Here is an 11,267-nt window from a genome sequence, read left to right as displayed (position 1 = left end):
CAAGACCTACTTGTGGGCCCGCTACCACGAGATGAAGAAGCTGGTCTACGGTAGGAGCCGCCCCGGGCGCCGGGGTGCCACGTCCTTCTGGGTTTCCTCTTTTTTTGTTTTTTTCCCTTTGCATCTCGGTGCCGTTCCACGCGCTGCAGAGCTGGAGATGCGTCCGCTGCTGGGCGGCTGCCGGGGGGTGAGAGCTCTGTCCCAGGCAATGCCGTCTGCCTGCCCTGCTCGCTCCCCTCCAGGGTGTCTCTCTAGGCTGATCGGTGCTTTTCTCCTCAAATCGGGCCCCGGTCTCCCTTTCCCCATCAGGGACTTTCCCGTGAAAACGCGCTTTTGCCGGCCTCAGTGTCTGAGGACGTGCTGGACATATGGGACTTCTGCACAGCTGGCCCCCTTAGTTTGGGTGCCGCCATGGCGGACGGCCTAACTGAAAGGCTTGTTACGTTTTTCTCTAATTTGCCATTGACTGGCATACAGAAGCATGGCCAGACTAGGACAAATGGTCAGTCGTGTTGATTGATGTGGCGAAGAGTCCGGGGTTCAACTTGCGAACCGTTGGCCCAAGAGCGAGTATGGAGAAGACTGATGCTGCAACTGCTGGGGCGTTTCCTGGTCCTGAATGACTGGGCTGAGTTCAATCTGCGCTGCAGGTGCGAAATGCCGTTTTCTCACACACGCATGTTGTTGTTGCTCCTCTGACTGAGCTGTTACGCGGATCCATCAGGTACGGGGGCTTTGGCATGTTGCTAAGCAAGGAGGAAATGCATGCCGCCTGCTGCATCTGTCCATGTGTAAAAATAGGGTGGTGGTCCTTCAGGCAGCAGCAAATCTTTGCTGTACGTATTAAATTCTCAGGATGTGAGACACTGGCTTTAACATCATGATGACAGGGAACTTTTTCTTCTTGATTTGTCAGTTCTTGTAATGTTGAAGGTAAGCACCGTAGAGAGCTAGCTAGCGTGACTTTGTCTCTACTGTTAAGTAGCTCTCTCTTAGCTTTTTATGTCAGGCCTCGGTAAAGGAAGGCAGGCAGCTGTCGGCCTCCAGAGGAACCATCTTGCTATTCGGAGACTGGCGTCTTCTGTCTTCAATTCCTCCCCACCTCCCAGTACGTGAGATTTGACATAAAATCTAGAGTCCCTTGTGACACACAAATGTAAAGAAATTGGCCGCTGATCCATTGGGATCCTCTGTCTCCGCCTGTTGTATCCCAGCTTTTGCAGGATGTGTGTTCCTTTGCCTGGTCCACTAAAGGAAGTACAGTGCGTAGACAGAGTACTGCAGCTTAACGTTAAGTTCCAGCTGTAAGACCGTGTTGTGGTTTTAGCCCCACAACTTGAAAGAAATTCCAACTTGCAAGGCTTGCAATGATGTTTGGACCTTAATATCCTCAAAGTCATTCTTCTTTTCCATAGTGGTATAAAYGCACATAGGTTAATATCATGGTCTCTTGGCAAAATGCTCACTTTACTACGTGACAGATTATGGTGTCTGTATTCACATAGTTACAATTTGTTGGAGTGCGTGTGGTAGAGTTATTTCTCTAGATGGAGAATTAATCAGCAGGACTAAATGCAAGATGAAGTTACATGAAGTAGGCCGTTTGTAGACGGAGTAGACTCTACAAATCTTCAGGTGATTATTTGATGTTACATGTTGTTACCTAAGGAGGCCCGCATTTGTTTAAGTAATAGGTCCCCAAACCGAAATTTCAAGGCTGCACTGTTATTCAGGTCTTGTCAAGAAAAGGCACGAACAAAGTTGGTCCAAGTTGGTTTTAACTGCTGCTTTGACAACTAAACTGAGTTGTGCCAAATCTGGCATCAGTCCATTCCTTTGTTCTCCTTCCTTTCTAACTTTGATGTAAAAGTGAGCCTCTGTGGTTGGATTAGGGATTCAAAAGGTTGGTTGTGTTGAAAACATTGTTGCCCTTTGATCCATCAACATCAAGTTTAAGAAGATCCCTAAAAAAATCTGTGGTGCCACCTTCTCCCACTGCCTCTGAAACTCCACCTTTCTGTTTTGTCAGTTATTGCTATCGGTTTGGGGAAAGATGTCCCTGTCAGTAGACTTTATTATGTGTTTTCAAGTCAGGTCTTGCTTACAGCCTGATTTATAGAGCAATCAATCCGACATTTTTGTACAGAGCAGATTCCAGTGCTAAATCCTGATTGAGCTGGATCAGGAAAGGCTTGTAGGAAGAGAGCATCTTGGGCAGGCAGTAAAGCTTAGTGGTGGTGCAGGTTTGGTAGCAAGAGCTGACGCGTCAGAAGTTCTCAGCTTTGCAGAAGTGCGCTTCTCTGTTCTGTCCATCTTGAATGTGGTGATACAAAGAACGTAGCTACGCCAAATGTGCTGTTTTTACTTGTTTAATAGAGTTTCTTTCAGTATGTTGCGATCAAAATATTGTAAATACTCCAAAACCGATTGACTTCGTACTTGCCGTTCAAATAAGAAGACTGCAGCATCTAGGTGGTAATGAGAGAGAGCCTAGAAGAGTCTGAGAAAGGCACCTCTGGGAAAATGAGCAGTATGTGCTTCGAGGTAAAATCTGCCCTTTGGGCTGGGCCAAGAGAAGTCATTCTCTTCATTCTTTATTTCCCCTCTATCTTTTGCAAGACTGACTCTGAAGACTGTATTTCATTCCCTGTAATAATTTAAGAATACTGCTTTCACTTAATGTGTTTTTCTTTCTCTGCCAAAAGAGGCAGGGGGATGGCATAGTTTAACACTTAGAGTATGTTGGTTTGATGATACCCAAAACATCAAGGAAGGGTGTTATGTGTTATTAGTAAGCGATGTCAGAAGTTTTGCAGTCTAGGAAACATACAATCTTGAAACTCAATGGAACTGGAAAGCAGGTGAAGATTTGGCTGTGAGGAAATGAGTATTTTTTTTTTTCTAGGTCTTTTAAACTTGTAACTAGCTACGACAAATTAGATTTCCTGAGAAACCTTCAAAGTAATTGTTAACTTCTTGCCTCCGCATGGCAAGCTTGAGTGAGGTTAAATGTCGGAACTACCGAGAACACTGGCAGGTTTGCAGTAAAGATGGTGCGAATTTGGTTTGGCACTGGTAATACTGAGGATGTAGGTTAGAGGTGGTTCTTGCTCTTCTTTAGTTTATGTGGATATATAGAGTTGCGAGAGAAGACCCTTTGGTGTGGCCATTCCAGTGGCGATTCCAGCGTAGTGGAGAGGTCTTTTAACTCTGTTCCTCTATCATTTGATGCTCTTTACATAATACTTCTGTCTGCCTAGGCAAAGCCTACCCTCCTGGTAGAGGTGTCTACTTTGACTTGTTGAAATGTTCAGTAGGCATTGCTGTGAGATAGCACAAAACAACACTTCAAAAGGCTAAAGAGGTACTTGGAAGTGAGAAAGACAAAACTGACTGTTTGTCGTTAGAAAGCAAGCCATAGCGTGCAAAGGAACTTTCTGATTTATGAAGAAGATGGAGAATTGTGACCGTGTGCTTTTTAGTGTTGCTCTTTTCCTCACTGGAAAATGAGAGCTAGTCTTACAAAGAAGTTAGTGCAGATATCTGCTACATTGGACCTCTGGGAGTACAAAGGGTGTGAGAGATGTGTAGAAATTGCCTTTTTTAGGTATCATTCTTAACCAGCATGCTGGATCCGAGACTGAGAGAAGAAGAGCATTTCCTGTGCAATAGCGTCTGTACCCCTGGGAGCTCAGTAAAGCACAGGAAGCGTTTGGCACCTCCCCGACCGGATCATTTCTCGAATCAGAAAGGGCCATGTGGTATCTTGACGTCTCCAGCAGTTGTTCACCCTTAATTACCTGCGGTTGTTTCCATCTATGCTGTCATGCTGGGGATTGAGTGTTATTCCTTTGTAACAACTGTGGGCTATTGCCTGGGAAGAGGCGCTTGCACTGTCATGAAGAGATGCCAACTTAAGCAGCTGTTCAGTGATTCATGCTAGCAAAATGAAGTAGAAGGTGTTGTGTGGTTACCTTGCGTTTATGTCCAAGCGTAAAAGCAGCGTGTGATCAAATATGCCTTCTTGTGGTCCGACTTTGTTGTTGAGTTTCATCATGCATTATAATTGTGAGGGGGCTGGACATTGCTGAGTGCTGTATATCCGCATGGATATGCGGACACTTCCCTAAAAAACAGCAGAGTTGCAAATCAGAACAAATTGCAAGTATGCAAATTCCAGCGGTTTGTATCTGTTGCAGTAGCTCTTTTTTTCCCCTCCTTTCTCAGATGTATGCACACCAGCTCTCTTTTAGATCATACTTCCTGGGTGAAGTGCTGGGTAGACAGTGACTAACTGTGTGATACTGTCTCCCTTTCCAGTTGGGATTCAGATGGAAAGAGTAGTTGGGAACAACATTATTTTGTAAGAACCAAAAACTGTTTTTTTATTTTGTTTTTTCTTGCTGTAATTTGTCTTCTCTCTCCAGCAAACATCTCTTTTGGTGTCTTGGCAGAACTAAAGCAAAAGCTGTCTTTCTCGAAGAATAGCATCTTTGTTGGGTTTTGGAGGGTGTCGATTTTTTTAGTTTGACTTGGTGATTGCCATGTAAATTGAGGCAAAGATCCCTGGCAGATTACATGCTGAATCTCTCAGCAGAGCAGCAGCGTCCAAGTCTGAAGCCCAGGACTTGCATAAGCATTCAGAATTTGTAACCCACAAGGTGATTATCTTAAAAACAAAATCTGTATTTGATTACGATTTGAAACCTGGCTCATTAAGCCAAGCATGTTTGGGGTCTGGTGTTGAAACCAATCTTGCCATCCCACCGTCCATTCCAGTGTGGGGGAAGTAAGGAAGCGTTGGTAGCTGACTGTCCATCACCGTAGCATTGCTGTGAACTCGGCACGCACCCAGCTTTCTCTCTTCCCTGCAGTAGTTTGAACCTGTGGAGAGGCTGCATAAGAGAGTAAAGAGGAGGCTGAGGGGTCACCGCTCTGTTGCCTTCAGTGCTAGAGTGTGGAATTTCTGGAGGGACAAGGATTTTGACTCGACTGACTGTGTGAGCGAAGATTTAACAACGGATGAGTTCCTGCTGTGCCCATGGCGGGGTGAGCAGTTCAGAACTGGCAGCTCACTACAGCTCTTGGAATGCGTCCCTTGCATCTCCTCCCAAGGTGGTTTGGTATGATTGTTGTGTGTCTGCCACCTTTGCAAGAACAGCTAGCCATCTGGATACGTCATGTCGGTAATGCCGTCCTCTGAAGAGAATTACTATGAGGATCATGATCCGAGGTGGCTGCAAAAGAGGGAAGCATTTCTAAGGAGATTCAATATGACAGGCCGGTGTCGTGACCGCCTATGTGCTGTACACGTATTCTTGCAAGATGTTGCAAACTGATATTTGCACTCGGCCAAAGGTATAGCATAAGCTCTGGGTTTCAGTGAAGAGAATCTTTCTTCTCTCTAGGATATCAGTGACTTTGCAGCTACTGTAAATCAAGGTGGAGGGTGACCGTGTGGAAAGAATCAGCTCATAGTAAGCTATTTGTGAGTAAGAGTTTGGTTTGGTGATGATGATGTGTGATGGAAAACATAGCAAGGAGAAAGCTTTGTGCAGTGCTCCAGGACGGGTGTGCAGGGAACACATTCTGTTTGAACCAAGGATGATAAAGCGTTTTCGCTAGAGTGCGCATCTTTCTTCAGCTTTTAGCGAGGTAAGAGAGAACGTGCTATGTAAGTCTGTGGCAAAATGTCTGAGTGGGATAAAACTAGCTGGGCGGGAGGCTGCTGGAGAACAGAGACAGGCTGTGTAGGTTTGAGGCTGTCGGGGAGTGTGACTTCATTGGTGGGTCTAAATATACTCCATAGATCATAACGTGTTACAAGGTTACTGCTCATGGTTGTGATCGCAGATAAGGCTTGCTCCATGTGCTTGCCTAATCTCAGACAACCCTTTCCCTATGGTAAAATCATACTGGTTCGCTCAGCTTTTACAGATTGTGTTTTTGCAAAAATTGCAGCAGGCACCTTGTATGTGGATGTGTCTTATGTCTTCTGTAGTGGGAGAGACAGGTCGCAGGCAATGGTATGTTGCGCTGCTGTTAGGCTATCCAAATGCGATGCCACAAATCTGTTAGCAAATGGCGAAGGATGAAAGAGCTTCACCTCTTTGTAGGGATACGGTAGCAGCGAGTGGGGTGTAGCTGTCATAACGAGAACTGTGCTTGCATTAGGATAAGAAAACACTGCATATTTACACTGTGATGTGATCAGGGTTGTGCCATTTTCCTTGTGAAGAAGAAAAATAAAGCCCTTCAGTCACTCCATCCCAAATCACAGCATATATTTAGAAACAGATCTTCTCACAAGTTACCATCCGGAGGTGAGGACAGGAAGTGGAGGTCTGTGTGTTCATGGTGCAGAGAGCATTTTTGATGAGAGGATGAAAGTTGCGATCATCTGAATCCTTTTCATTTCCTATCTTTAAAAAACCCAGTGGAAAGTACTCTCTCTGACTGTGTTCGCTCTCCTCAGCCCCTTCCAGGAAATTTGCCACCAGCAGAGTGACTGAAAGAGGGCTCTTGTTCTTGCTGTGTAGGCAGTAGGTCAGTCCTCCTGCCTTAAAATACTGCTTTCTGGTCTCGCAATTCCTTTCTAGTTGGTCTGGTGAAAGGTAGTTGAAGGCCAAAGGAAAGTGAGCTAGGAGGGAGAGTTGGATATGTTTTTGTAACGCTGCTTTCCCCTGAGAAATAGGCAATATAATGATGTATCTGAATCCTCTTTCTTTGGTCACCTCTTTGGATTAGTCCTCCCAAATGTACTTTGGATTTTTACCTAAAACGTACTGTTTTTAAGTTCTGTAATAGTTCCAGCCCACGTCTTAATTGGGAACGGCTGCTGTTGCTTTCCAATAATACTTGTTTTGTTCTGGATTCAGATGAAACTTCATTTTATAGCAAGGAAGTGCTAAAGAAGCCAGTACAGGGTTTCTTGCTAAAAGCCAAAAGTTAAGGTGGGAAGGGGAAAAAACCCTGCTGCCAATGCTGTGCAGAATGCAGAGAATGTCTGTTCTTTTCCCATTGCTCAAAGGGAAAATGACCTGTCTTTGAAGGGGGAGGGAATCTCTCCTTCCCTTCTTTGTCCCTTAACGTGGATGTGACCAGAGAATCCATGACAGGGATCTATTTTTATTGCTCTGTCTCATCTCGCAATGGACAGCTCTCCCAGAGCAGGAAGCTTGAGGGGGGTCTGTTCCTGCCTTTCCTATTGTAGTGGAGCTAAAGCTCTGAGCTCTCGACTAGCTCTGAAAAAGGATATATAGGTACTTCAGCTGCTAGCTCACTTAACCCCCATTTTCCCTGTGGTCCAGGGAGCAAGTGTTATTCCCAGGCATCTTGAACAGTAACCCGGTTCTGAAGTGGCAAACTACATGTGTGGACTGAGCTGCTTCCACAGCTGTTTATCAGCGCAAAGCAGATAACTTGTTGCTATCGGTATTATGTGCTCCAAGAGTGTGGTTTGATGTTTTTCACATTGTGGGGTTTTGTACAAAATCTTGCTTTATCCTGCCTGTAAAAAAACAAATGCCCGAACTGTAGCTGAAGGTTTGCTCGGTGAAGTCTGGCTGCTTCTGTGGGAAACAAACGCCAAAAGGCTAACTTCAAAATTTCTGGTTTGAAGTCTAGGTTTCTCTAAGAGGAGAGTCAGCTTGTTTGTGGTGTTCGAATTCTGAGAGAGGAGAACCTGTTTTTTGATGATATGCTGACGTGTTTTTCTGATGATATGTTGCAGCTGCCTTTCACATAGGTGAGTCTGTTGAATATGCAGCTGCTGTAAGCCAGAAATTTGATGGTTCAAAATCCCTGGTCTGCTCTGTTTTATGTAGGCCAGGGACCTGAGGACATTGTTTTTGTGTCTGCAAAAGGTCAGTCTTACTTAATTAAAATGGTGAGCACAGTCACCAAGTACAGCTGGAGGTTTCACAGTACATATTCTCATGGGGAGGACTATTTGAGCTACTTAACTGCAGCAGGCTTCGACAGCAGGACTGTGGTCCTTTGCTGCTGCCATGTGGTACTTCCAGCTGCTGCCAGATTCAGGATGGAAAGTTGACATTTCCACGATCCCTTCAGTTCCTCTAACCTCTCCTCTTCCCCTCTTTAGATCTCCTTCCACCAGGAGTCTGCAATCTCCTCAATCCAGCTGCTATCTACGCTAACAATGAGATCAGCCTGGGAGATGTTGAGATATATGGCTTTGACTATGATTACACATTAGCGCAATATTCTAATTTACTGCACTCTATGATTTTCGACACCGCCAGAGACATCCTGATAGAACAGTTCAAGGTAATGATCTGCTGAGAATTTGCATTCAGTCTTACAGCTGTCTTTGTGACTCCCCACACTCGCTTGTAAAATACAGCATTGTGCATGTGCCAATGACTTGTTTTATTGAAATAAACTCCATGTTTTACCATCTTTGCTTGCAGAAGTTTTTGTCTGTATGTGGAATTAATCTCCTTTGGGACATTTTGCTGTGCTCTGTATTTCTGAGGTTTTGTAAATATGGAGAAGGAACCTTAGTCTAGAAAGATTTGCTCTCTTTTCCCTAACTATGGAAATAGGCACACAGAATTGCAGGTTTGAGGTACCCAAGCTGGATAAACATGAACTGCGGGCCAGCACTGAAGCTGTACAGGACTAGACATGCACAGGTTAATGTGGATAACACTGTATACCATGTCCTATAACGAACACCCTATTTGCAATAGATGACTGCTCTATGCATTTTTTTTCTGGTCATGTCTTTCTTTTTCGAGTGGCTCTGTAGTGCCATTGCTTTGCCGCATATATGCATTGAATGGAGCTTAGCAGAAGTCTCCTCACTGCCTGAGGGAATCTTATGTTTTCCCTAGTGTCCCTTACATGAGAGGAAGTTTTTCTGGGGAAGTATTTCCCTTTTTGCTGTAGGGCTTTTAGCTGATCCTTTGTCTTTCTCCTTGGTCGGTTCATGCTTGTTGTGAGAAAACTTGTGTGCCTAAGCCAGTTCAACAGGCAAAATATTTGTGTTGATACCCAGCACTTATGTCTCTGATGATGTTGTTGTTATGTGTCTTCCCAGTATCCAGAAGGGCTTGGGAAGTATGACTACATTCCAGGGTTTGCCATACGTGGACTTCACTATGATGTACAAAAGGTAAGATGTACTAAGTTCACCCTCCTGGGCTTTTTTTTCCATCACATGAATGTGTTTTTAGTAGAAATTTAGTGGAATTGCTAACAGAAACATTGATCGCAGCACTGTCAGTGAAATACACAGTCCGAGTGCCTTTATCTGTCATTGTGTGGGTCTGTTTTCTTATGAGCTTCCCAAGGCTACCGTGTCTTTTGTGTTCTCATAGCCTCTAGCAGAATGGGACTCTTTAGCGAGGATTTTTGGTAAACATCTGTGCCAATTTAAAAGTCAGTCAGTTATTTGCACAAGCTAAGTAACCCAAGAAGCTTGCACAAGCGAAGAAAACCAAGCTTGTTTGTGTGATCATTTCTATCTTTCGGGATATTAAAAAGACAAACCTCCGTCCTGTATTTACAACCAGCACTTTCTAGGAGAGGCATTATGTCTTACTCTAATGATAGAAATGACTTGTCAGGAGAATGCTTTAGGAAGCTCTCTTTTTTTCTCTCCCTTCCCCCCTGCCCTCCCCTCCGAAGAATAGGAGTGCCTAGCAAAAGATCCAAGCTACTTGAGATGCATACTTAGGAGCACAGGCAAGCAAAGTGCAAGCATTTGCTTTAACCCTTTTTCAGTTCTTTGGAACAACTCCATAAAAGCTCAGTGCCCGATAATGTCATGCTGTCTGCTGCAGCCGGGCAGTCAGCTGGGAGCGAAGTAGAGCTAGGAGCTTGGTTATGGTGAGCTTTGAGCAAATTCAGGGAAGCAGGCAGTACAGGCGAGAGAGTTTGTGCTACCCTCTAGTAGGGAAAAAAAGAGAGAAAGAGGAAAAACTTTATAGAGATTTCCCATGTCTTCTGTCCTTGCTGAGGTGACAGCAAGGCAGCAGACCATTCATGAGAGCAGACCTCTTGGCTTGGCAAAATAAGTTAATCTGTGAGAAACTGAAGTTCCTATCTATGTGTAAATCTCTGGCTAATATATGAGAGGAACACAAAGGTGACTAGCCTAGCCAAACAAAGTGTCCTTTGAGTGAGTAGAGGGTGAGAACTGTGTGTTCTCAGGGTCAGATTTTGCAAAACACACGAAAAACTGGGTACTGCCTGTCAAGTTAATCTTTCAGCCTTATTTGCTTGCACCTGCTCACAAAGCGGTGGGAAATCTGCCCACAGTGTAACAAGCTAAAGCTACACTTATGTGGTATAGGGATGCAAAAATGTGAGTGCTCGCTCTGTGGAACCAATTACCTTGCATTGTGGTAGGAAATGGACAAACAGTTTTGATGCTGTGTCCTCATTTGATTTGCAGAGCGATACTAGATTTAGCATAAGGCTGCTTTCTGTGCAGTAGAGAACTTCTATTATGGCTTCTGAATGATGAATGGGGAGAAGAGAAGGGATGAGTCATGGATAGGGAGTCTGATACAAGAACTGCAACAAAGCTCTAATGTTACTGGCCTGGTCTCCTTATGAACTTAGCTTAGATGTGTGTTGGGGAGAGGAAGAAGTGGTGGCCGGGAGGGCTTTTGCATAAAGAAAATGACTAGGCACAGCTGCGCTCAAAGCCAAAACTTGCCTCCTTTGTTGTGCTTAAGATAAGTGTGACTACATATAGATCTCCTGTGCACACAGAATCTCCTTTGGAATGTGTGTGCTTTTCAAAGGGAGATAACAAAAGATTGTCTGAGTCACAGAAACGATGTCCTATTTGTTTCTTTTTCAACTGCATTCCTGCCCACAAACTTTGGAGTGTAACAGGCAGGGATATTTCAACTCCTGGCAAGGTGATTTTTTTGCCAGAGGGCCTTATAAAAACTCACAGTGTGGATAAGTGTGTGTAAAGGCAGTTGGGGGTTTAGGGGTAAGTGCAGCTTAAAATACATAGATGCGTGATGTTTATGTTGAGTTTTATTTTCTAAATGTCATCTGCTTGGAACTTGAATCTTAAATAAGGTTTAAGTGTAAACCCACCCAACATTAACAGTAAATATGTATTCCTCTTCACAGAGTCTTCTGATGAAGATCGATGCTTTCCATTATGTCCAGTTGGGGACGGCATATAGGTCTGTCAGTTTTGAAAATCACTTTGTAAACGGGCATATACGCAAAGGTGGATTACTAAATTTGAATGTAGGTTCATGTCTTTTTTTTTT

At 44.3% G+C, this 11,267-nt stretch overlaps 1 protein-coding gene across 7 annotated transcripts in view; it reads left to right on the top strand.

The window, feature by feature from the left end:
- Positions 1-6: 6 nt before the first annotated feature.
- NT5DC2 (5'-nucleotidase domain containing 2) overlaps positions 7-11,267 on the top strand; it is a 31,872-nt gene continuing 20,611 nt past the window's right edge. For 3 of the 7 annotated variants that reach the window (XM_026071510.1, XM_026071514.1, XM_026071509.1), the window contains exons 1-4: positions 7,758-7,865; positions 8,105-8,289; positions 9,065-9,139; positions 11,122-11,177. In XM_026071510.1, the coding sequence (XP_025927295.1) occupies positions 7,790-7,865; positions 8,105-8,289; positions 9,065-9,139; positions 11,122-11,177 (392 nt within the window). In that variant the 5' untranslated portion in view covers positions 7,758-7,789. The other 4 variants (XM_026071515.1, XM_026071513.1, XM_026071511.1 and 1 more) reach the window with 3 other exon arrangements.

Source organism: Apteryx rowi, unplaced genomic scaffold (genome assembly GCF_003343035.1).
Source record: "Apteryx rowi isolate R43461 unplaced genomic scaffold, aptRow1 scaffold_326, whole genome shotgun sequence".
In the NCBI taxonomy this organism is placed as follows: domain Eukaryota; kingdom Metazoa; phylum Chordata; class Aves; order Apterygiformes; family Apterygidae; genus Apteryx; species Apteryx rowi.
This window is presented reverse-complemented; position numbering and strand designations above follow the sequence as displayed.